We start from the raw sequence: 25,791 nt of genomic DNA on the forward strand, positions 1-25,791 counted from the left end.
ATCAGAATTATTACCAATGCAAGATGGCTTAAATAAAGCTAGTTCACCACGTAAACTTGTATGGCTCAAAATTGGGACCGCTCGCCATTAAGTTTACTGTCATTGCGTATTTTGAAATTGTTGACGTTTTAATGATCCCCGATTTCCGGTTGATTATTTTAGCTGTGTCACGTCACGCGCATGACGCTGGTGGTAACCAGCCTAGCCTAACTTCAGTAAAAAAATACGATCGCCGATATCGATGTGATGGATGTGATGTGGGACTTGCATAGGATTACACAGAGATATTTCTTGCCAAAATTTGACCATTTGTAGGCAAGTTGGCCTTACTTTGTCTGCGTTGTGTGAAAAGGACAGTCTTAAGTATACGCGCAACGCTTTTGATGTTTTGGGAGACAGTGAGGGATCCGAAACAGCGGGTGGCGGAGCTTATTCTTGACTGTTTAATATTCATTCAATACGCTGCCTTACGGTAATAGTCTTATACGATGGACAGATAGTATCAGTTTGTGAATATGAGGACATCGTATAAGTTCCTTGTACTAGGCTTAAAGCTAGCATTTCAAGTATCTCTTATGGCAAATAACAGATGGTGCCCGCTGGAATCTCTTGAGGCATTGTCTTTTTTAAAGACATTTCTTGTTCAAGGTAATTCCTACTCTCAACATTGTTAATAATATTTTAGAGACCGATATCTCAATTTCCAAGTTTATAATACCATAATTTACTAACTAAATATCTTCGCTTAGGAATGTCCGATTTCATTGGGGAAAACGGCGTTGTGGAGCAAAATATCTCTTTATTTAAGATATGTAAAAACCTCAAAATTGATATCCTGCCCAAAAGCGTCTCCTTTTGACATGACACGTCACATATTTCCAAAATAGAACCAGTTTATTCAGCACATATTTCCAAAATAGGTCCAGCCTATTCATATAAATACATTCATATTTCCGTAGGTTGCAACTTAGTTCTTGACTTTGACCAATAACATACCAATGCGAAAGATTTGGGTGTTCCCCCCCCCCCCCCGAGAAAAATCATGCAAATAGGGCGAAAATGACAACCCCTTAAACCAAGCCTTCTCTTTTAATATAGAACCCATACTAGTATTACTCGTCAGCATTATTTGTCTCAATTTGTACAGTGATTGATTATTATTTGATAAGCTATTTATTATGTTCGTATCTTATAATTTAGACTTTATGTTTCGTCCCTTGAGTCCAATATGTTTGTATGTTTTGAGTTCAGCTTCAGCTTTCTTCAATGTATCCGGGAAACGCTTGGGATCAATTTCCAAAAAGTTGATTCTTTGCGAGTCGGGAACGTCAGTTGTTTGATCAACGAATCCATACGAAGCGTGTAATCGACGTGCAGGTAGATTGTTATGGAATACCAGGCACTGCGCAGTCGTACAACCTTGTTCCTCAGCATGCTTTATTGAAAGAAAAACATCGAGATCACCTTTAATCAACTTACAAAATAAACTCAGTGATTTTGTTCAAGTACGGTAGTTGATCGTCTTCCAGATAGGGGGAGGGGGGCACTTCAATATGAAATGGATATATGTGTAGGGCTGGAATGAACTTTCACAGTAAGGGCCCGGGAGTAAGGGGTACGTATTCGTTGAGAGTAAAATATATATAAAAAATATGGGGTCATTGGGTGCGTTTTGGCATTCGGTGAGAGCAAAATGTTCAAATATGTCAGATTGGGTGAGAGACGAACTTTCTGGATCTATTGTGTGAAAATGGGGTCTTTGGGTGAGAGTCAAAAATAGTCTAAAAAAATTAATTTCTAGTTCTAAATGGCTTTGTTGTTTCAAAAGAAGTAACAAAAGCAGTGATATATAACGAGCTGGCTCGTTGTTGTTCAAATGGAAATATAAGGGTCTTCGGGTAACAAATCGAAAGGAAAAAATAAGAGGTCTTTGGGTGACAGCGGTGCTGAAAAATAATATTTTAGACATTGTTTTACCGCCGCCCAGGAATCACAGCTGATAGCTATGGTGGTAGTGATCACAAATTCACAACACCACACTGATTTATGGAAACCAACACCAGTTTTCCGCCCTTGTGGGTAGCTGATAGGCTTACATAGGCCTATGTCTTAAAATCCTGACATGATGGACAAATTCTGACGTTAGATTCGGAATCAGCATGCTCGATTTAGTCAGAACTCATATTTTTACCCTGAATAGTAAAATCTTTCTTGTCCATATCCCAGCGAACGCAAAACGTTTTATGGGTAATAATACGAAGGTCATTCAAAAAGTTGTACCTCCATCACCAAGTTTAAAAATGCGCTTTCTTGTATACTCGCCTTGATTTTTTCCCACCGTATAAGAGTGATGCACAGTGTCATCGCCCCGATATCTTCATGGCAGAAATCGCCATGGTAGGTTGAATCCACAGCATGGCCATTTTGTTCTGACCTTTAAGACGCATAATGAGCCGAGGGACCTGACTAAAGCTACTGACAATAGCCGGGTAATGATTTCTCTGTGTGTGAGTAAGCTTGTATACGCCATTGAGGTCAATGGTTATCGACTTTTTTACTGCCTCAACGGGAGTAGTGAGTGCAGCTATAGCCTACGCGCTGTAGTCCATACAGGACCAACGCAATATAAAATCAGAATTTTGGTCAGTTTTTGAGTTCAAGACGCACGCTTTTTTCTCAATACTCAAGCTAATGACTATCATATCCTTTCAACACAATATGCTCAAGTGCAAGGATCTAAATATGGCTTCTTTAGAACAAAAAAAATACTGGAGATATTCATCATTTTCTACCCCGGTATCCAAAGATTTATCGTCTGAATATCAAATCGTGCATAGCACATTCACGTGTATCGATCCGGGTATTTATTTTAGTATCTCTGCTGTACCAAGTAATTATTAGCCAGGCGATGTCGGTGTGTGATGTAAGTGACGAACTTGGTGAAAGGATTCTATAAAGACATTCCAGTGTTGAAAACCGGGTATCAAGGACGGTTTAACCCAAACATGATGACGGATATATTTTATGTCTTTTTATATATCATTCTCAGTAAAAACTAACTAGAAAGTGTGACGTGCTGGGTAAATTATGACTTCATTATTTGAAATCAGCGGCCCTGATTTAGCCAAGAATGCATGGATTTTTTTCAGTAACAGATAATGTGAAAAGTTTTTAATCTATTGTCATAATCCATGGCGAGAATTCGCTGTAGAAGTGACGTAATAGATAGAATTAACAACCATATAGATGAAAACAATTTTGAATATAACGCCCTGCACTACAAGCAGGTTGCACTCATTTGCATGTCTGCAATCATACATTGAATACAATACCGCTCCTTTCAAAGATACTAATCTTACAGGTACGAGTGATCAGCATGATATGGTTCAATGCATAGGTACCGCGTGGACGTTGTAGTGCATGGCGATATACGCTGGCGAAGTTACGTAATTAATCGGATTAATTACCATAGCAATGGGTGAAAACAATTTTGAACATATCGCGCTGCACTACAAGTAGGTTACACTCATCACCTGTGTATGTCTGCAATCATAGATTGAATACAATACTGGTCTTTTCAAAGATACTAATCTTACAGGTGCAAGTAATCAGCATGATATGGTTCAATGAAGAGGTACCGCGTGAAGTATCAGTGCAGCGCGGTATATTCAAAAATTGTTTTCACCTATTGCTATGGTAGTTAATCCGATTATTACGTAACTTCGCCAGCGTATAGTCAAACATTCTATTCATCTATTGATGCTATGGTTGTTTATCCAATTATTGCGTCACTTCTACAACGAATAGACCTGCACTACGTACCAGAAATACTGCGTCCATTAGAGCCTTTCCAAGGCGATGACCTGCAAAGCAAAAATACATCCTTTAGGGGCTAATCGTCCATGGGAGGGCAATGTATTGGGTAGGAAAAACCTTTTATGTGTCTGTGGCCCTTGAACATGCTTAAAACAAACCTGCATGTTGCATAGGAGGTTTGCCTTTAAACATGTTCAAGGGCCAAAGACACATGGGAGGTTTTTCCTGCCCATGATGGACATAATGTTTTATTATAAACTGCTCAAATAAAGAAAGTCCGCAGTCATGTAACCTGTCCTACACCAAAGCTTGATCTTGTTATGATGTGATTGATACGATCGTGTGCAGAATCTTGTTAGCTCCAATACGATACCAAATTTGCTACCAAACAATCAAAAGTGACAAAGATTGACACCAGTTTATGGCAGTCGGGGCCCGGAGATAGTAACTCGGGCCCCGGCTTAGTAACGATGTGTGACATTTTACGACCCTGGCGTGAGACATTACCCCGGGGGGGGCTCACATAAATAGTCTGTACGCATGCGTGACCATATTAAATTACCTTATTATCGGGGCTAAATTTGCTGGTAGGGTAAAACTCATTTAGGGGTTTTTTCAACACAAGTTGGTCACGCGTGCATACATTATATCATACTTGAGTGGCCCTGGGGATATTATACTACCTTGGCGTGAGATTTTACTACCTTGGCATGTCGTTTCCAGAAAGTAACCTACCCAAATGGTTGAAACTCGCGCTGGGCTGAATACTCTTATGTACGGAGATTGGTAACTCTGACAATAACCATTTTACCTGTGTGTTCTGGCTTCACGAATAATTCAAGACCAAACATCGTTCTTCCTCCATAAACGTCATAGGAAAAAGTGTACATAGCAAAGCCTACAATTTCCGTTCCTTGATGTGAATCTTGATCGTGATGGTTAATACATGCTACGATACAGTGGTACCATGGACGAGGCCCAAAACCATCCGAGATTAACTCTAAAACAGTGAATGATAATGTAAAAAAGTTAGTCAGTCTTGAACATAAATATAATTCATCAGTACAACGATGTGCGTCAACCGGGTGCGTGTCCCTCCCACCTTTCGGCAAAATGACCCATTTTTTGTTCTTTTCAGCCACTTTTTGACAATTCAGATCGATCCTCCACCACATTTGAAGCCGGATCGGTGTAGTGCTAATATGTACAACAGCAACTATGACAAGATCATCACAAGAAGAACCGCCATATAACGGTAATATCCGGACCGATATAGCCTATAGGTTCGCTATAGTTATCTCTAAAGGTTCGATATCACTAATTACAAAGAAGATCCTTATTCAGTGGTTCGATATTACTGATTCCAAAATAAGGTTCTTTACTTGTAAAGTTCGGTATCACTAATTTTAAATAAGGTCACTATCTCTAATTTCAAATAAGGTATAGTGATCCCATTTATGTATTAACATTTAATTTTACCCACATAGTGAGTCCTAACCTTGAGCAACCATATTAACCTTTGACTCGTCATGACACCTCATGACCCACCATGGCACTCATTGATGATCCATGACACCCCCTGACCCGTCATATCTCTTGACTCACCATGACCCACCTTGACCTACCCCGACAGCCCCGGCGCTCCTTATCCCACCATGACACCCATTCACCTACAATGATACCCATTGGCCCATACTGACATTACATGACACCATTTGACTCATCCGTCTTTCCCTTAAGGTTATTAATTATTTTAAACTGTTGTGATTTGGTAGTTCACAGCATCTTACGAATGGTAGTGAGCTTTGGCAAAAACTGCATTGCTCAATTCATAGCGAGCGTGTAGAAGAATTAAAATATCACAGATATACTTTTATAGGTGCTGCGGTTCTTGAGTTACGTTGTAAAGAGGGCTGAAACAACAACACTTTTGTAAAACGTACATAGCTCATTAACAACAATAAATTAGCAAGTTTGCAAAGTATACGATTTGTAGAATGAACTTTTGCAAAACATCAAGGTGTTACTTTTCAATAATATATTGATCTAGATAAAGAAAATCGATTTTTAGGTTGCTCCGACCAACAATACCTCGTCTACCCTTAAAGGCTCATATAAAAATAACAGATGTGGAAATAAGAGTATAAACTGACCAGTAGATACCAGTTGTAGTCCAAGTAATTAATGGCATATTAGATGGCCTAGGGGAAAGTTGGCCCATATTTGCAAGACTATCCTTGCCTTCAAGGTGAAACAAACCTACTCATGTTACCCTCTGGCCATGGGCTGGCCTGGTGTAGATATTACCCAGGGAAAGATGACATTCCAATATTGGCCTTTAACGCACTCTCCTTGCCCCAACTTGGCACCATTGACCGACCTTGACACCCTTTGACCCTCCCATATTGTGGATTCGTGGCACTTGAGAACCTTAAGGAACCGTAATCAAAATGACCAAAAATTCTCTTTTTACATGTTTTAAGCGAATTTGATCAACAAGTTAATACTTTTTATTTTCAAATTGACGTAGAAGTGACGTATATTTATTGCTTTAACATGGGAGAAATGGATAACCATGAAAAGAGGGACTCAAATCCATTATCTTGTCAATACAAATAGCTGCAACTTTTAAATTCGGGTATACGTGTTTCTTAAAAACACTGCTGCTGTGTTGTTGCATTGAACGAAATTGGACAAATGGGGTATGTGCGTATAAAATAAACCACCCTTCTATGTTAAAATATTGTGAACACAGTTATTAGTTCTGACGCTATATGCGTATTTGTAACAGCTAGCTGCGTTAGATGGTTTTGATGCTTAGTTGTGATTACGTTTTATGACACGAATTTGAACATTTTGACAATTCAACAATACTCAGTCAACCTCATTATGCACTTTTAGTGGGTTTTAGCGGGTTCGCCGTCGGACAAGTTTAGAACTGTCAAGCTTTCGTCAGGAGTAGCTCTGACTTCTTCAGGACAAAGTACCTAAGAATTAGACATGTAGACCGCCCCTTGTCTTGTAAGTTTTGGTGGCTCTGAAAAGAGCCGTTCAATGAAGACTGCCCCTTGTCTACAGAGAACTAGCAGATCTCGCCTATCTGCTAATATAAAGGTTTTGGTGGCTCTGAAAAGAGCCGTTTGCTGAAGACTGCCCCTTGTCAGCAGAAACTAGCAGATCTCGCCTATCTGCTGATTTTGTAAGTTTTGGTGGCTCTGAAAAGAGCCGTTCAATGAAGACTGCCCCTTGTCTACAGAGAACTAGCAGATCTCGCCTATCTGCTAATATAAAGGTTTTGGTGGCTCTGAAAAGAGCCGTTTGCTGAAGACTGCCCCTTGTCTACAGAAACAAGCAGATCTCGCCTATCTGCTTAATTTGTAAGTTTTTGGTGGCTCTGAAAAGAGCCGTTTGCTGAAGACTGCCCCTTGTCAACAGAAAACAAGCAGACCTCGCCTATCTGCTAAATTAAAGGTTTGTTCGCTCTGATGAAGAGCTGTTCAATGAAGACTGCCCTTTGTCAACATAGAACATGTAGACTGCATATACTGTAATAGAAGTATACGGCTTACCAGGAACCGTTTGGCCACTCATGGACCGATTGATTGATTGTATGCACGATGAGCGTTTATATCACTTAATTGCGGACGTGGTACAGATTAGCGGCTCTGTGATTGGTTGTTTGAAAATAGAGAGCGCCACATACGATGTGATAAGATTAGCGGCTCTGTGATTGGTTTGAAAATAGAGAGCGCCACATACGACTGATGTCTTTGCCGTCATTTCTATTGATAGTAGAAGTTTCATTAACACTGATTTCCAACGCTTCACGGGTCAACCTCATCCCCGAGTGAGAAACTTGTGCCAGTTTTGTTGTTTCGTCCCACAGAGGTTCATGGCCTTCTTTGCAAGCATGTTCAGCTAATGCCGAGCCTTCTTCTTTCTTTTGTCTTGTGGCTCTTCGGTGTTCAGATATTCTGACCTTTAGTGGTCGTTTGGTTTGGCCTATGTATTGCTCACCACAACTGCAAGGTATAGAGTACACATGGTGCACGATCCTTGGGCAGAGGATCTTTTGGGTGGCTTAGGATGTCTCTTAATTTGGCCGACCTAGAGTAGAATGTTTTGACCCCTGATCGGTTTAGAAACCGACAGATTTTGTCTGATACACCTTTGATATATGGCATGAAGGAAACGCCTTTGTGTTCATCGTCCACCAATTCTTCTGATCGTTCTCCTGTCTGTTTCTTGATTGCCTTGTGAATGAGGTTTGAGGGATAGCCATTCTTGTTCAACGCTTTTTCAATGTGTTTGAGTTCGTCTTTTCGATGTTCTTCATCACACAGAGTCAGTGCTCTGTGAACCAGTGTATTGACAACACTGTTCTTGGCAGACATATGGTGACTAGAGTTAAAATGAAGATATTGATCAGTATGAGTGGGTTTTCGGTATATGGCGAAACTCAAGCTAGTGTCTGATCTCTGCACTTTGACATCAAGGAAAGGTATGCCACCCGCCTCCTCAATCTCCATTGTGAACTGGATACACTTGTGTTGATTGTTGAGATGACTTAGGAATTTGACCAGTTCGTCTTTGCCATGTCGCCAGACGACGAATGTGTCATCAACAAATCTGAACCAAGCAACGGGTTTCAAAGGATACGTATCTAGTGCTTTGGTTTCAAAGTGTTCCATGAAGATATTCGATGATATTGGGGAGAGGGGTGAACCCATTGCCTGACCCTCTTTTTGTTCATAGAATTTCCCTTGCCATTTGAAGTACGTAGATGTGAGGCATAACTTCATAAGTTCTACGATCTCATCGCTTGTCATGCGTGTTCTGTTTTTAAGTGTATCATCATCACGCAAGATATCTCCTATAATCTTACTAGCATCATCAATTGGTACATTAGTGAATAATGATACCACATCAAAACTGACCAATAAGTCACCTGGTTCTATGGGTATTTGCCCTGCCTTTTCAACAAAATGTTGCGAGTTCTTGATGTAGGAAGTGCCTTTCCCTGATAAGGGTGTCAATATATCCGCTAGGTGTTCGCTAAATTGTAGCATGGTGAATTGATTGAGCTGACAATAGGTCTAAGTGGCATGTTTTCTTTGTGAATCTTCGGTAGACCATATATACGTGGAGACACAGTGTGCTTAGGTGTTAAATGTGATGCCTTTTTCTTATCAACCTTGTTCTGTTCCTTCAACTCAGAGATGGCCTTACCTATCTTGCGTTCAAGAGATAGGGTGGGATCTTTCTTCATGACCTGATAAGTATCGCCTTCAGACAATAAGTTGTTCATTTTCTCTTGGTACTTATCTTTGTCCATAACAACGGTAGACCGCCCTTGTCTGCTGGAAGGACAATTATGGAATCATCATTCTTGAGTGAATTCAACGCTTCTCTCTCTTCTCGAGATATATTTGGTTGAGGAACTTTGGCTTTCTTGAGAACCCTGAAAACATCACTTCGCACTAGGTTGGCTTCACCTTCACATAAGTCTTTTAAGCCGTGTTCGGTCGCCGCTATTAACTCTTTGACCGGAATGCTCGTTGGAGTTGGTGAGAAATTCATGCCTTTGCTTAAGATAGCATTTTCAGATTCACTAAGTTCCCTACTACTTTCATTGCGGACTGTATTTTGAGGAAAGTCACTCTTATTTCGCCAATCCCGCCTTAGGATGTTGACCGGCAGGTTTTCTTGTTTTAGACGGGCAAATTTCTGAAGATGTTCTTGCTTAACACGTGAGTATGTTTTGTCGGCTGCTATCTTGGCCACACGTGATACAGTTTTAAAATCCATTTCATTCATATTATCTTTGAGCCAATTGTACGTTTGATTTATTTCATTGGATATACGTTGCATTTGCTGTCGATTTTCATTAATCGTGGCTCTGACAAGAGATAGACCAGCTTGTAGCATAATGCGTTTTGCTTTATTAGACTTGAGACCCGTTGTGGGCATTAGACCTTTAGGAACAATATCATTGTCTCTGCATCTTCGACAAGGGGCAGTCTTCAGCAAACGGCTCTTTTCAGAGCCACCAAAACTTACAAATTCAGCAGATAGGCGAGATCTGCTTGTTTCTGTAGACAAGGGGCAGTCTTCAGCAAACGGCTCTTTTCAGAGCCACCAAAACCTTTATATTAGCAGATAGGCGAGATCTGCTAGTTCTCTGTAGACAAGGGGCAGTCTTCATTGAACGGCTCTTTTCAGAGCCACCAAAACTTACAAAATCAGCAGATAGGCGAGATCTGCTAGTTTCTGTTGACAAGGGCAGTCTTCAGCAAACGGCTCTTTTCAGAGTCATCAGTAGACAAGGGGCGGTCTACATGTCTAATTCTTAGGTACTTTGTCCTGAAGAAGTCAGAGCTACTCCTGACGAAAGCTTGACAGTTCTAAACTTGTCCGACGGCGAACCCGCTAAAAACCCACTAATTGTTATGAATTCCCGTCGTAAAAGCCTATCCCACAATCTCATTATGCACTTTTAACTTTTTGGCGTAGAATTGTGAACATGCAATTCACCTCGGATGACCTTGACCTGACCTTCAACATTTTCGCGCTTACACCCATCGTGTCCATAACAATATAACTCTTTCAGCTTTCTGCCAACTCTCACTGATAACTCCAAACTTGTCTTTTTACTTTTTCTGTCTTTTACCATTTACCAATATTTGGTACTCTACTGGTTTTTTTTAAATTAAATGGCTTGAACTGAATGAAATAATATGGCTCAAAATATTTGAAACATTATCTAATCTCACACCTCAATCAGCGTGTTTATATTGAATATGATTTAAAATCTATTCGCATAAAAACCGAAATTCACTGAACTTCATTATAACCAAAATTAAGTTCTGTATTTGTGAAATTTGTGCAGAATTTTGCACGCTCCGAGCATGTCCCGATAGCAAAGCATAGTGAGCCTAACGTTGGCACATCATATTGCTGCATGTTGGCACAATGTTGGTAGGTGAACAATGGCCCAACCCAATTTTGTCCGTCAGCCCAATGATAGTAATTTCCCTGGAGTAATTTGACTTTTAGCCAAACATTTGCCAACGTTGATCCAACCATTGGCAAAGTAGCCAAACGAGACAACAATCATGAAAAAAAAAAAAAGACAAAATATTAGTTTGTACTGAATAACAGTGTGCTTGTATCGAATCAAATATAACATGGCTCTCTATTTTACAACGAACTTTTAATTGCATAGGGGGTGAGAGTCGTTCCGAATGTCCTGCGCGCAATAACGCAACATGAATTGAAGCTCCTACTTTCGGCCTACTCACATTTTAGACGGAGCTCCCGATTTCACACGACCACTTTGCTGCGCAGACGGGCAGTGTTAAAACAATACGCATGTGCACAACGCGAAAAGCTCAAATCAACACTATGAAGGTGTCAAGTGACAGACGAGTTGACACCCCAGAAGAGTACTAGTACGTAGTAGAACTAAGCTCCCTCCCTCCCTTGGGGTGTAGTGACATCCTCCCTTGGGGTGTAAGTGACAGGTTCTACTACTGGAGTAAATCGGAGTGTCAAATGACACCATTGAATACACTGCTGTGGCGTGTCAATTAACAGCACATTGGCGTCAATGAAATCATAGGGCCTGTACTTTGTCTCGTTTTTTGCAGGTTTACATGGTCCAATAATCACAAGATGACTGACATGTGGTAACAAAGGAAGCAGTCACTGCAATTTGATTATGTCCCATATGATTGGCCATTCAAGACACCCCTGTGAAAATACTATAGCGGCCTTTTCAAAATGTAATACCTGTTTGCTTGACTGCATTGACAATACCCGGGAACAATAGGCCTGCACACAGTATATGCATTGGACAAACTTTTTACAATAAGCATGATAAGTGATGATGTGACCTCCAGATTTATACATCGTTCGTCTCGCACACTGACAACATTTGATTGAATGGGCTGTGCGCCGTGATTACGGTGAAGGACACTTTTCAAATCCTTTGTTTGGAGCCAATCGATAAAAGCATGCAGGGCCTCTATACCCATGTACAGTTTATCCCTTACATAACCTATGTCTTGAATACGCTGGCAAAGTTATGTAATAATCGGATTAATAGGGGAGAGCGGGGAGTGTTCGCCCTAGGGACAGGTTCGCCCACCCCTTGTTTCTCAGCTCTACGGCTATCGGGGAATTTGGTGATAGTAAAATTAGGTGACATAGGTCATTATAAACTTCTCATACTAGCTACGCGACATATAGGGATGTGTTCATCGAACTGCAGCCAAAACAAAAATATTACACCAAAACGTAATTTTTTAATGCATTAATAATGTTGTATTATCATTGATACATAAATACAAATTGTTTTAATGGAAATCTGTATTGGGAACATATGGGATTTGTCAAAGATTTAATGCAGTTATACTCTTTATTCGATTTGCATTTTGCATACCCTGAAGAAAATGTGCACAAGGGGCACGTTCGCCCTTTTGAGGATGGGGCATGTTCGCCCTATATCTTCCCCGGGCGGACTTACCCCAAACTGGAGGGCGGACCTGCCCCATCAGCGTATTATGTATAATTTTGATAATTATACCATTAAACAAGGTAAAACTACTGAAAAGCGTGTTTTTTAAAGTTATGTGGTATCAGTATTACTCATACCACCGTTTATGTCCTAATCCATAATCTCTCCGAAGTTGTAAACATGATACGTTTAAGCTCACTTTGGACCCCTACATTTTACCCTGACCCGGCCCCTGCAACAAATTTAGTGACTCCCCAGAAGAGAATGAATGACCTGTATACTCATAACAAAACAGGAAAACGACAGTATTGACGAAGTTGAAGCCCCATTCAAATACATGTAGCTAATTTATATACTGTCAGTACCGAAATTACAGACTCACGTAAATGCATTATTTTTTGCCTTAGACACACACGGCTTTCGGCTGAACCACTGCACTAGCAAGCTTTGTTAGCACATCTATGACAATGACGAAAGGTACAAAATCAGCCATAGGCCTTTAGATAGCAGAAGACACCAAATGACCAGATCCCGGGACCGAATTGGTGCTTTATGACCTTTGACATTCTTTTGTGGCAAGTGACATGGTCTTTCAATTCACGCCGAGTGTCCTTGACAGGTTTGACCATGCTTAAGTGGTCATGAAAGAATTCAAAAGATAACCTCTGCCCCAATAATCCCAAGCAATTGTCTGAAACTGCTCCTCGGATCATAAGAACTCAGTCCTCAAATGATAGTCATAATAATGTCCAAAATATAAAATTACTGACTATCATTGAAGACTGAGTTCCGCAGTCTAGTATCCAAAATCTGAATTTTGATGATTTTTACGATCGTCGGGATGAAAAAAAAAAAAATCAAAAAATCACTGAATGGGCCTTTAGTTCCCTCCTCTCCTTACCCTGGCAATATAAATCAAAGAAAAAAAAAGAAAACAAAAAAGAAAACAAGAAAAGAACAAAAAAAGACAAAGAAAATTAACCAAATTAAGGGATCTGGAATGAGCGTTTTGAGCGTTTCCACATTTTTTTGTGGGACATGAGAGCACATCAGACATATCGAATTGCATTCTAAATACGAAGAATGTCTTTCTGATATCAAATAAATTTCATTGTTTGAAATAATACAAATTTTATGACAAATTATCAAAATTTGATATTTTTCACATTTTTGATGATATATAACAGTCCTCGAAGTAAATATCATAAATCTAATGATATATTCTTAAACAGTCCCTGGCATACCATACATGTATAGTCCTATGTATAGTAATTTTGCTTTATCTGTTTTTTGCTGTTTAAGCAAATAGTTAAACATAATTTCCATAAAATCCTGGAACTAGCAAAAAACAGAGACTATGTACCTGGGCGGAAACCAGTGATGGTATATACTGATCTACCCGCAGAAATGAAGCGAAAGAGAGGAATGTTGGTAGCAGAAGCGAAGAAACTAAGAAGAGAAGGCAGAGTAACAAGAATCAAAGTCATAGGCACAGAAGTCATCATGGAACACAGAGCCAAGGAACAACGACAGGGGCCATGGGTGAAATACACAGGATGAATATGTAAATCTGCATAAATTAAATGACTTTAGCACTAAAATACATGAAATGTTATAAACTCCAAAATGTGAACGATTTAAATGCAATATATAATATGAACAGTTGAACAGATCAAATCTAAATATCAAGGAGGTGTGAAAATCCCCCTCATATGTTCTCGTTAACAGTAAAAAGGTGCATCTCTGATATAAAAAAAAATATCAGTATAAATGAAACAACAAGTTGCTATGAGAAATTATTGTATAAAAATGTTTTGTATCACTTATTTGCGTGCTTGCACATTTATGAATAGTAAAACATACGGTGTAAATTAATCTGTGACAAAAAGTTTCTGACATGCTTGATGATTTATAAATCTTAGAAGTAAAAAAATGCATCTCTGATATTAAACAAATATCAGTATAAATGAAACAAGTTGTTTTGAGAAATCATTGTATAAAAATGTTTTGTATCATTTATTTGCTTGCTTGCACATTTATGAATAGTAAAACATAGTGGAAATTAATATGTGACAAAAAGTTTTTGACATGCTTGATGATTTATAAATCTTTGAAGGTAAAAATCATAATTTTTCCCAAAAATTTATCTTCTTGGTGGGCTCGGTGGTTGGATTTTTTTCTCTTTCTTGCTTTTGTTGTTTTTGCAACTTTCTTTTTTTCTACTTTTATATAGTTTTGTGTGTGGTATGTATTATATTTTTCATAAAAAGACAGCTGTGAATCAAGTTATGTTTGTTGTAATCAAAAACCAAATGAAGGTTTCTGTTAAACATGATGTTTACATGGTTAAAGAATATGGATAGTACTATAAATATATGTTCTGTAAACTGTAGAGGATTGAGTGATAAATCTAAGAGAAGAGATGTTTTAAATTATTTAAGGAAAAAGAAATGTTCAATTTATTGCCTTCAGGATGTACACTGGGACCAGAAATGGGAAAATATGATCAGATCAGAATGGGGATATGAATGTTATACAGCAGGTTATAAGACAAATGCCAGGGGCGTGGCAGTGTTAATGAATAACAATTTTGACTTCAAAGTGCGTAATATTCAGCGGGATCAAGCAGGTAATTGGATTGTACTTGATATTACGATGATGTCAATGGATATCACGATAGTTTGTCTGTATGGTCCAAATGAGGATAATCCAGATTTTTATAATCGTGTTAAAAATGTTATCGAAAACGTTGGTAACCCACATTGTATTGTATGTGGTGATTTTAACTTAGTCCAGGATCAAAATTTAGATACATTTAATTATTTGAATATTAATAATCCAAAGGCAAAAGAAGCTGTTTTAAAAATAAAAGAAGATTTGAGTCTGTGTGACCCTTGGAGAATTATGAACCCAGATATAAAACGTTTTACCTGGAGAAGAAACAATCCCATAAAACAAGCTAGGCTGGATTTTTCTTGATTTCTTCTGAAATTTTGAATATAATTGGTCAAACAGACATTCTACCAGGATATAGGACTGACCATTCCATGGTAGTCATTGGCCTAAGGAAGAGTAATAATATACGAAGGGGACGAGGTTCGTGGAAGTTGAATAACGATTTAATTGAAGATGATGAATATGTAAAAGTAGTTAAGGATTCGATAACTAAAGTAAAACAAATCTATGCTGCTTCGCCGTATGACAGAGAAAATATAAACAATATTGATCCAAATGAGTTAGAACTAACTATTAATGATCAACTGTTTTTGAAGCACTGCTTTTGGAAATCAGAGGCGCTACTATAGCATACTCCTCAAAAGAAAGAGAGAGATGGACAAGTCTGAAGAAGTACTTGACAAATTAATAGAAAACTTAAATACGTCATACGAGGAGGCATCATTGAAAAACAGCCCTAATGTTGAAATTTTAAAGAATGAGTTAGATAATGCTAAACATGAACTTGAGGATATTCGTAGTAGAAAGATTAAAGGATGTTTTATTCGAACAAAGGTCCGATGGATAGAGGAGGAGAGAAACCCACCAAATATTTTCTTAATCTTGAAAAAAGAAACTTTGTAAACAAACAAATGGTTAGAATTGTGAGAGGTAACAACACAGAAGCAACATCTCAAGATGAGATTGAGAAAGAGGTAGTATCTTTTTATGAAAATCTGTATAAAGAAAAAGGTGGAAATAATAATGTTAAAATTGATGATTATGCTTCCATAAACAAATTAACGCAAATGCAATCAAATACCTTAGAGGGTGAAATTACTCTTTCTGAGCTCACATATGCTTTGAAAAACATGAAAAACAACAAGACACCCGGACCTGATGGTTTTACAGCGGAATTTTACAAATGCTTCTGGTTGGAAATATCTTGTTTTCTTCTTCGGTCATTAAATGAAGGTTTTAGAATTGGGACTCTTACTCAAGTTCAAAAAAGGGGTCACGTTACTCTTCTGCCAAAAGGAGATTCTTAAAAAAACTGGAGGCCTATTTCGCTTCTAAATGTTTCTTATAAATTGGCCTCTGCATGTATTGCAAACCGTATAAAATCGGTTTGCCATATTTAATTTCAGAAGATCAAACATGTTTTGTCCCAAATAGATTCATTGGTGAAAGTATTCGCCTTATTTATGATTTGTTAAGTTATACAGAGGTTAATGAAATTCCGGGGATGCTTTTACTAATAGATTTTGAAAAAGCTTTTGACACGGTTTCGCATGATTTTATTCTTGAAACTTTAAGGGTATTTAATTTCGGATCAGACATTTGCAGATGGTTTATGGCTTTGTATAAGAACGCATCTTCTTCCGTAATCATAAATGGAAATATATCTAAACCGTTCCAAATTCAGCGCAGTTGTAGACAAGGCGATCCTCTGTCGCCATATATCTTCGTTTTATGTGCGGAGGTATTATCTACAATGATTAGACAAAATAAGGATATAACAGGAATTTGCATAAATGATATGAATTTTAAAATTGCACAGTATGCAGATGACACTACATTAATTCTTGATGGTACAGAAAAATCACTGGAAAGTGCCTTTAAAACATTGCAATCATTTTATGAGATGTCTGGTTTGAAAATTAATATTGATAAAACGGTTGCAGTATGGATTGGGTCTCAGAAATTCAGAAATACTATAATTAGTAAAAATTTAAAAATACAATGGAATTTCAATGGTAGCTTTGAGTTTCTAGGCATTTCTTTTAGTACAAACCTTGCTCAAATGGTAAATGATAATTATGATAAAGCACTTCTTTTGATACGAAAACTGTTATCAAGTTGGAAAAAAAGAAATTTAACGGTGTTGGGACGGGTTGTAGTTGTGAAATCATTAGCTTTGCCAAAAATAAGTTATATTACTCAAATGCTACCAAACCCAAGCAAGGAATTTATCAAAACGGTAAATGAAGAGATATATAAATATATTTGGAACGGCAAGCCAGATCGAGTTAAAAGAATACAATTTGTGCAAAATTATGAGAATGGTGGAGTAAAGATGCCAAATGTAGAAATGCATATAAATGCTTTAAAGGTAAATTGGATTCGGAGGGTTGCCTGTGGTGATCAAAAATGGGTTAAGCTATTTCGTCTTTGTTTTAATGAAATAAGTGATGATATTTGTTGCCTTGGTATGTATCGCTTTAATGACATGAAAAACATGATAGATAATAAGTTCTGGTATGATACTCTGTTTTCTTGGTCCTCACTTATAAACATTGTAAATAATAATAATCTGGATTTCAACCGTATTGCAAAACAATATTTGTGGTGGAACGATAAAATAAAGATTGGTGGTAAATCAGTTTGTTATGCCCATTGGAAAAAAAGGGGTGTGCTGTTTATAAATGATCTCTTAAATGCAAACGGATCCTTTTTGTCGATTGTCGAATTTACAAAACTTTATAAAGTGAAGACCAATTTCTTAGAGTACAATGGTATTATTAGGGCAATTCAGTCAAATTTTAATTACAATGGTACTATAGGCTCCAAACTAGCCTCCCCTTTTCAGCCGTATAATATGGAACTACTTTTTAAGCAACGAAAAGGGTGCAAAATGTTCTATGATATTTCTATTGAATCAAAGATGAAGAATACAATGAGTAAGTCAAAGTGGCAAATGGAATTTGGAATGGAGAATGATGATTGGAAAAAAATATGTACCTTAAATTTCAAATTTTCCACTGATATTAAACTGAGATGGTTTCAATACAGAATTAATCAGAGTATCATAGGCACAAATACATGAACATAAGTGATGATGACTTATGTACTTTTTGTAAGATAAATCCAGAAACAATCAAGCATCTCTTTGTGGATTGCCCTTTTTCTAGAAATGTTTGGGAAGATCTCAAAGATTGGATAAAAGACAAGATCAGTATAGATCTAGCTATGACCCCTCAGTTAATTCTTTTTTTTGGATCTAAATATGATTTAATTCTAACACTGATTTTGACTATTGCAAAATTTCATTTGTATAGAGTAAAGATGACAGAGAAACGACCAAACTTAGATGTTTTTAAAAGGGAACTTAAATGTTATTATAATGTTTTGAAATACCAAGCAGTATGTAGCCTAAAGTTACAAAAGTTTAATAATGAGTGGCAATCCTGGCAACTATTAATGTTATGATATAATTTTTCATTCCTGTGTATTTTTAATCCATAGTAAAGAAAGTAAAATATGCTCAACATGCTCAATGTGTGGTGGAGGGGGTCGCCGGGTGGTTCGGGTGGAGCTTATTGTTGATTGTTTGTTTTTTGTTTTCTACTCAATTTGAGTACAAAATAATCAGCAGTTAGTTCTATTCGCTCATTCTGTTGCTCTTTTCCCTTATTTTTGTTGCTTGTTTTTCAATCCTCTTATAACTCTCTTGAAATGACTATGTAACTAATATTAATAAATGAAATGCACGTTAATGTATTTTGAGGTCACTGATTAAGTGACAGTACTATGTATTAAGAAACTTGTAATAAAGACAGCTGTCTACAAAAAAATAATAATAATAATAATTTCCATAAAATGTAAGCTTTTACTGTCAGATATGTCCCCTTTTAATTTTGAGCAGAACAAGTGAGGTAAAGCAAAAAAAAAATGGAATTTACTACTACTAATAGCGCCAATGAATGTTATACGATTGTAAAACGGTACGATCCTCTGGGGTGTGTGTGTGTCTGCGTTTATGTGTGTCCTGCACGCGTAATTTCTTTCTGCAACCATAATGGGCCGCAATGCGATAACACATAGTACATACATGAAATTATAGGCCTATGAGGCTAGATATAACACGAGTTTATTACCATTATTAGGGTTTAGGGTTTAGGAGTTAGGGTTAGGGTTAGGGTTAGGGTTAGGGTTAGGGCTTAGGGTTAGGGTTATGGTAAGGGTTAGGGTTAGGATTATATTCGTATTTATTAGTACTAATATACAAGTAATAGTATATTGTGTGTATGCACTTTATTCCGTAATCAATAAGTATCATAAACAAACACATTTCTGGCACAACGAATCATAGCACAGTCGTGTAGGCATTAGACTATGGATACATAGATTGTGGGTTCGAACCCCAGGTAAACCCTTGTAGAATTTTAATTATATCGATTTCTTTTTATTTTATTAAGTAAGAGGAAATAATATTGGTAATAAACTCGTGTTATATCTAGCCTCATAGGCCTATAATTTCATATATGTACTATGTGTTATCGCATTGCGGCCCATTATGGTTGCAGAAAGAAATTACGCGTCCTGCACGCGTATTTTTTTCTGCAACTATAACGGGACGCAATACGATACCGGTATGTTATAAGAATCAAACTTACAAGAAAGATGGCTCTTGTCAAATCCTACAATTCTGTCAGAGAAAATATGCATATTTGCATTAAATTTTTAATTAATTGACATAATTGATTAATTAATAAATATTTTATTTAATGATTTACCATAATGCCAAACATGTCAAACAATGTGTCAAATTAAAGCTAATGAAATGCTTTATAAATTGGTCAGAGTACATTTTGCAGAATGCATTTAGTATTTTAATTACATGACTCCAAACATTCTATTCCAATTTTTTGCTATACACGCATAGGAGCTGTACTTTTAAAATCCGCGCCTAATCAATAATAATAGTCTTTCACTCCATTGTCAAAGTACAGTACTGTGCTCCCTGTAGCATTATGGAGTGACCAGGTCCTAGAGTGTGATGGTTTTGTAGCAGATGACAGTGCTCATTCAAGCCTGTCAAGGTCAGTTAGTAGCTACTTGCTGAATGGATGGCCATTCTCAGCTATCAAAGAGATGCCTTGTGCAGCTGCCAATCACAGTAGAGGTTTGATAACATTTTGTTAAAAACCCAAATGTGATATAAGGACAAAGCTGTGCATGTTGGTACTTAATTGTTTGGATTCTTATGTTGAAATGCCCTTGTATTAGTATTTTTATGTGTAGTGTATATTGTTCATAAATTATATAGCTTTTAAATTTTGGGCATTTTTGCTCTGTTGCACTGTATGTACCATTATGGAATATGAGCAAATCAATTACCGACACAAGCAGGTATACAGTGTATTATTTTATTTTTATTTCATATCTCAGGAGCACAGCTCACTTGGTAAGGCATCAGAATTTGGTACACGAGCGCTTCGAACTTTAAATCGGAAGGTGGTGAGTTCGAGCCTCATCACGGTCACATTAATTTTATAAACCAAATATTGTTCGAACTTTTCATTTTTTTTTTTTTATTGTTTCTTTTCCTTGTCTTTTTTGTTCTTGTTTTATTTAATTTTTTTTTATTTTTCTTTGATTCATATTGCCAGGGTAAGGAGAGGAGGGAACTAACGGCCCATTCAGTGATTTTTTCATCCGGACGATCGTAAAAATCATCAAAATTCAGATTTTATACTAGACTGCGGAACTCAGTCTTCAATGATATAGTCAGTAATAATCTTTTGGTCATTATATGACTATCATCATTTGACGACTGAGTTCTTATGATACATCATCCGAAGAGCAGTTTCAGACAATTGCTTGGGATTGTAGGGGCAGAGGTTATCTTTTGAATTCTTTCATGACCACTGAAGCAGAGTCAAACCTGTCAAGGACACTCGGCGTGGTCTATGATTGAACTGACCATGTCACAAAAGAATGTCAAAGGTCACAAAACATCAATTTGGTGCCTTCTGCTAGTGGTTCAGCCGAAAACCGTGCAGGCCTATTTAAGACAAAAATAATGCATTTACGTGAATCTGTAATTTATATACTGACAGTATTAGCCACAGGTATTTGAATGGGGCTTCAACTTCGTCGATACTACGGGTTTTTGCCCATTTTTTTCATTAAATTTTTTTATAAAAGTAACAATTTGATATTTTTTTTCACTTTCGCTGGGATTACTGAATGGGGCTTTGCAAGGCGATATATTCAAAACTTGTATTCACCTACTGTTATAGCATTAATCCGATTATTACACAACTTCGCCAGCGTATTCAAGACATCCAATGCAAATAATAACCTAGATTATGACGTATCATACCGTAAATATGGCGGAGTACTCAAATTCATTCAACAAAAGCATGATTACAAGCTATTGCAATCTACCGCGACAGCTCGTCTCACACACATAACAAATGCACTATACGATCAAATAGGTTGACGACAACGTTTGATTGAATGCACTGCATTGCGCCATGATTACGGTGAAGGACACCGGTTCAAATCCTTTGTATGGAGCCAATCAATAAATTCACGCACATCCTCTATTATTGCCCAATTATTGCCCGGGATGATTGCACACTGTAAAAGAGCTATTGTTATAATGTTTGATGAAATCGTGTTTAACTATTTGCTTAAGAAAGGCACAATACATACAGATAAAGCAGACTGATTTACTACATGTGGTACATGTATATACATATAGGGAATGTATGTGAGTATTACCTAATTATGGCGTATCCAAAAAATGAATTCACGCCCCTTTCAAATGTCGAGACAAACTGCATGCCCTATGATTAGCATTTTGGTACACTTAAAAGGACCCGACACCTCCAATTCTTATGTGGTACTCAATTTCAGTGTTTCATGTTCACTGAAAGCCAAACTGGAGTCTATGTGACTCTAAAAGTAAGAGTCCAGCCACTCTGCGACTCTATGTCTAAATTGACTCCATATTGGGAGTCATTTGACTCCCTTGAAGAGTCATAAATTTCTTGACCCCGATAAAGAGTCACTGTTGATGACTATACACAGGAGTCATTTGACTAGACATAGAGTCACTTCTGGATGGACTCTGTTCCTAGAGTAACCCAGACCATAGAAGAACTCCTGGAAGCGGCAGCTTTAATTAGCATGAGGCTGCATTGATATGTAAATAGCGTATTGTTATTTAAATTTTTGTCCAGACGTATTGAGGGCGACAGTCATGTTATCCAGACGGAGAATGGCTGCATAGTATACCGGGCATGTCAAATTGCTGAGGCCCGGAGTGAAGGCTGATAATCACCTTTCTGTATAGGTAATAAGCTAGTATATTTCGTGTACCAGTTGGTTATAACAAAAAATTAGTATCATATTAAATATATTAAGTGTATAAACTTTGAAATTTACTATGAATTTGAAGAGCAGAGCTTCAAAATCTAGCTAGGTCAGTCAGGTGGTGTGAAATTCTGCTGCGTCAATAAATCAATAATTCATGCTGGGAGCCAAGTAACATTCTCTCTGTTTAGCGCAGATTGGTATATTATTTTACTTGAGAGCATAATAGAAATACATAAGACGAATAAGGCGCCATGATGGAAGGTCAGGTCGCGTATCAAAGGTTATTGTAACTTCAAATACTACTTGTATTTCACACCTTGCCTCTGTCACATATCTGCTTCATATTATTGACAGCAAGTCCTAATTTTGACTTTGCTATTGCAAAATTTCATTTTATATCAAATTAGTAGACTTTCTTTGAAAACATATCACTGGTGCCTGATGGGAATACCCGTCCGCCATTTCATTAAACTGGATCGTTTTCGCCTGGTTTATGCCCAGATGTATTGGGGCGCGCTATACTCTCATTGAACAGGCAAAGTTCGCAAAACTAACAATGTTCTTATTTGCCAATATCAATTATCATGATCAAAGGGGTCAAACATGAATTATTCATAACGGATCGATAACTGGCCTCACTTTCTAGCTAGTAAACCAGCGGAATTTTTCATAGGTTTTGCGTTGCTAATAGAACAACCGTGAATTTAGTGTAGAGACCAGAATTCGGGTACTCAACTGCTATGTCGTCCCTGTATTAATGTATGGAAGTGAAGCATGGTCAATAACAACAGACATTAAAAGAAGATTGGAGAACTGCGAGATGTGGTTCCTAAGAATAATGATGAAGATCCCGTGGACTGATAAAGTGTCTAATGACGATGTCCTAAGTAGAGCAAATGTGAACAGGAAGCTGTTACGTGAAATCAGAGTTAAGCAGCTCAAATTCCTTGGTCATATCCTCAGAAAGGATGGTTTCGAGAACCTAGTATTGACAGGAAGAATAGAAGGAACAAGGAGCAGAGGCAGGAAGAGAGTGATGTGGTTATCAAATCTGAAAGACTGGCTAAAAGAAAGGGGAGCTGAACATAAAGCGACAGAGCTTCTGGAGATGGCTTATAACAGAGAATTGTGGCATATGATATGATCGCCAACGTCTTAGGATATGGCACCTAGAGAGAGAGAGAGAGAGAGAGAGAGAGAGAGAGAGAGAGAGAGAGAGAGAGAGAGAGAGAGAGAGAGAGAGAGAGAGAGAGAGAGAGAGAGAGAGAGAGAGAGAGAGAGAGAGAGAGAGAGAATTTAGTGTCACCCTCTTGCCCAGACTCCATTACAGGGTCACTCCGACTGTCCGAAAAAAGACAAAATAATGATACACATAGATGTACATCAAGATAAAAATTCAAAGTATAGACCTACCGGAATAGGAGACTTTACTCTGAGTTTCACGCCATTGGCGATTGTCAGACGACACGATGGAGAAAATTTGGCTTGACCACCATCCCCGGGAGAATATACATTCCACGGTGTCAAGAGCCAAGCAATTACAGAGTCTGACTCCCTTGAAGAGTCATAAATTTCTTGACTCCGTCGACGATTCTGAATGTAGAGTCAATTGACCCCACAGATAGAGTCAACTGACTCTCCTGTGATAATCAAGTGACTCCTTTGGAGAGTCAATGCTAGTTTACTCCATTCTGGCTATCAGTGTTGTCATTTTCAGTAGCTATATAAAGTGTCAAGAAAAGAAATTCACGCGAAAAGTGGCATTTTACACCCCTATATTTTTTCAGTGACAGTGTTTATAGTGAGCGTATGTTTAGTTTCAGCTTTATTAATAGATTTGAATATACAATAGTTTAATACGTACTTTCCAAAGTCACCGTTTGCATGTATTGTGGATGATTTTGAAGCTCAGTCATCTGCTGTAGCAACTTATGTATTGCTGGAAAATCACTTCGGTCTGCAAAGCGTAAAACATACTGCAAAGCCATAATCACGCCAATAATTATTTTATTGTGTATAAAAGTGATTTGATTTATTGACTATATATATACCGTGCCGTGTCCCGGGTGCCGTGTTCATTTGCTGTATTAAAAGTGCGTGCGGTTATATCTTGATACAGGTGTCGGCTTCGCCTGACAGCTTGCGCTTCAGTTTAAAAGTTGTTCATACACCGGTAAATTATGAACTGTTAATTAGACTTGCTACAAGCATGCATTTTTTTTTGTCACTTGATCATTTTAATGGAATATATTAGCCTAAAAGATCATGTGTATCATTATGTGTATTCAACTGTTCAATATAATAAACTATAATGCGACGCTCTACTTTGACGATCCAGCGCGAAGTAGGCCTAGGCCTAATAGCCTACAGAATACTCTGTCTGCAGTTAGGTCTATACATACACAAATGTACTGTGTAAGGGTAGCCTATAATGAGGCTTGGGATCTGCATGCTATAAGTGTAGGCCTATTTCATCCTGCAACCAACTTTGCTATTATTATATTAGGTTATATGGTACAGCTATCTCTCACATAGGCCTATAGGCTATATAATAATAATCTGACACCTAAGGGATGAAATCCAAACTCGAACGCCGGTTACCGGACCTCATGGAGGGCACGAGCCCGGGACACGAGCCCATTTTGGCGTTTTCTGACTAAAAACCTATGGATTAAAGGACATACATGAGTACTTCTAGCAAGTCTACGCTTCCTAAGGAAAGCTTTAGCGAATGCCTGCAACGCATGTGAAATCACGTGAAATGCTATATATGTTAGCATGACCTTTTCCCGACCAAATTCAATGAGAGAATTAATTCCTTTCAGTTGGCCATGCAAGAATAATTATTTGAGGTTTCTTTTTAATAGTTTAATAGTTCAAGTTTTGGTTATTACAGGGTGTCCCATAAAAAGGATATTCAACGATTGTGATGGTCATGTGTCACGAATAGAGGGCAAAAGACGGGTTTCATGCTCAACATTAGACATGTTAGAAAAATAACCGTGCTTTCACAAAAAAGCAATTGTAATCCATCTCAGGTTTGTCAGAAGCGGCAATTTTGTAACTTGTAGGTTGATATACTATACAGGATGCTGCAAATATATAGCGTGGAAGTTAACTTCTTGTTTAAAAAGTACAAAATGTTGTTCCCTTATTTACTATCATAAAAAGTACTTCTGTTAAAACCCTTTTTAGATGTGCTAAGAACATGGCAGGCTTTCAAGAACAACAAAAAAATGCAAACGTGTAAAGAATGAGTTATATTGCCTTACTGAGATACAGTGTGTTCAAAAATCGTACGTAATTTATTATTTTTTATGACTGTTTCGATCAAAACTTTTTTCTTCCATCCCCTACACCAATATTTGAATTCCTCATCAAATTTCACTTTAAAAAATGTCTCCGTTGGCTAA

The 25,791-nt window shown here is 37.7% G+C and overlaps 1 protein-coding gene across 1 annotated transcript; it reads right to left on the minus strand.

Moving 5' to 3' along the window:
* Positions 1-425: 425 nt before the first annotated feature.
* On the minus strand, positions 426-24,543 carry LOC140146159 (thialysine N-epsilon-acetyltransferase-like). Its single transcript, XM_072167920.1, has 4 exons — positions 24,243-24,543; positions 4,628-4,816; positions 3,823-3,863; positions 426-1,435 (listed from the first exon to the last, which is right to left on the minus strand). The coding sequence occupies exons 1-4, from the start codon at positions 24,364-24,366 to the stop codon at positions 1,190-1,192; spliced, it is 600 nt and encodes a 199-aa protein (XP_072024021.1). The 5' UTR covers positions 24,367-24,543; the 3' UTR covers positions 426-1,189.
* Positions 24,544-25,791: the final 1,248 nt, after the last annotated feature.

The sequence above is a fragment of the Amphiura filiformis genome, chromosome 1, assembly GCF_039555335.1.
Source record: "Amphiura filiformis chromosome 1, Afil_fr2py, whole genome shotgun sequence".
NCBI classification, from domain to species: Eukaryota; Metazoa; Echinodermata; class Ophiuroidea; order Amphilepidida; family Amphiuridae; genus Amphiura; species Amphiura filiformis.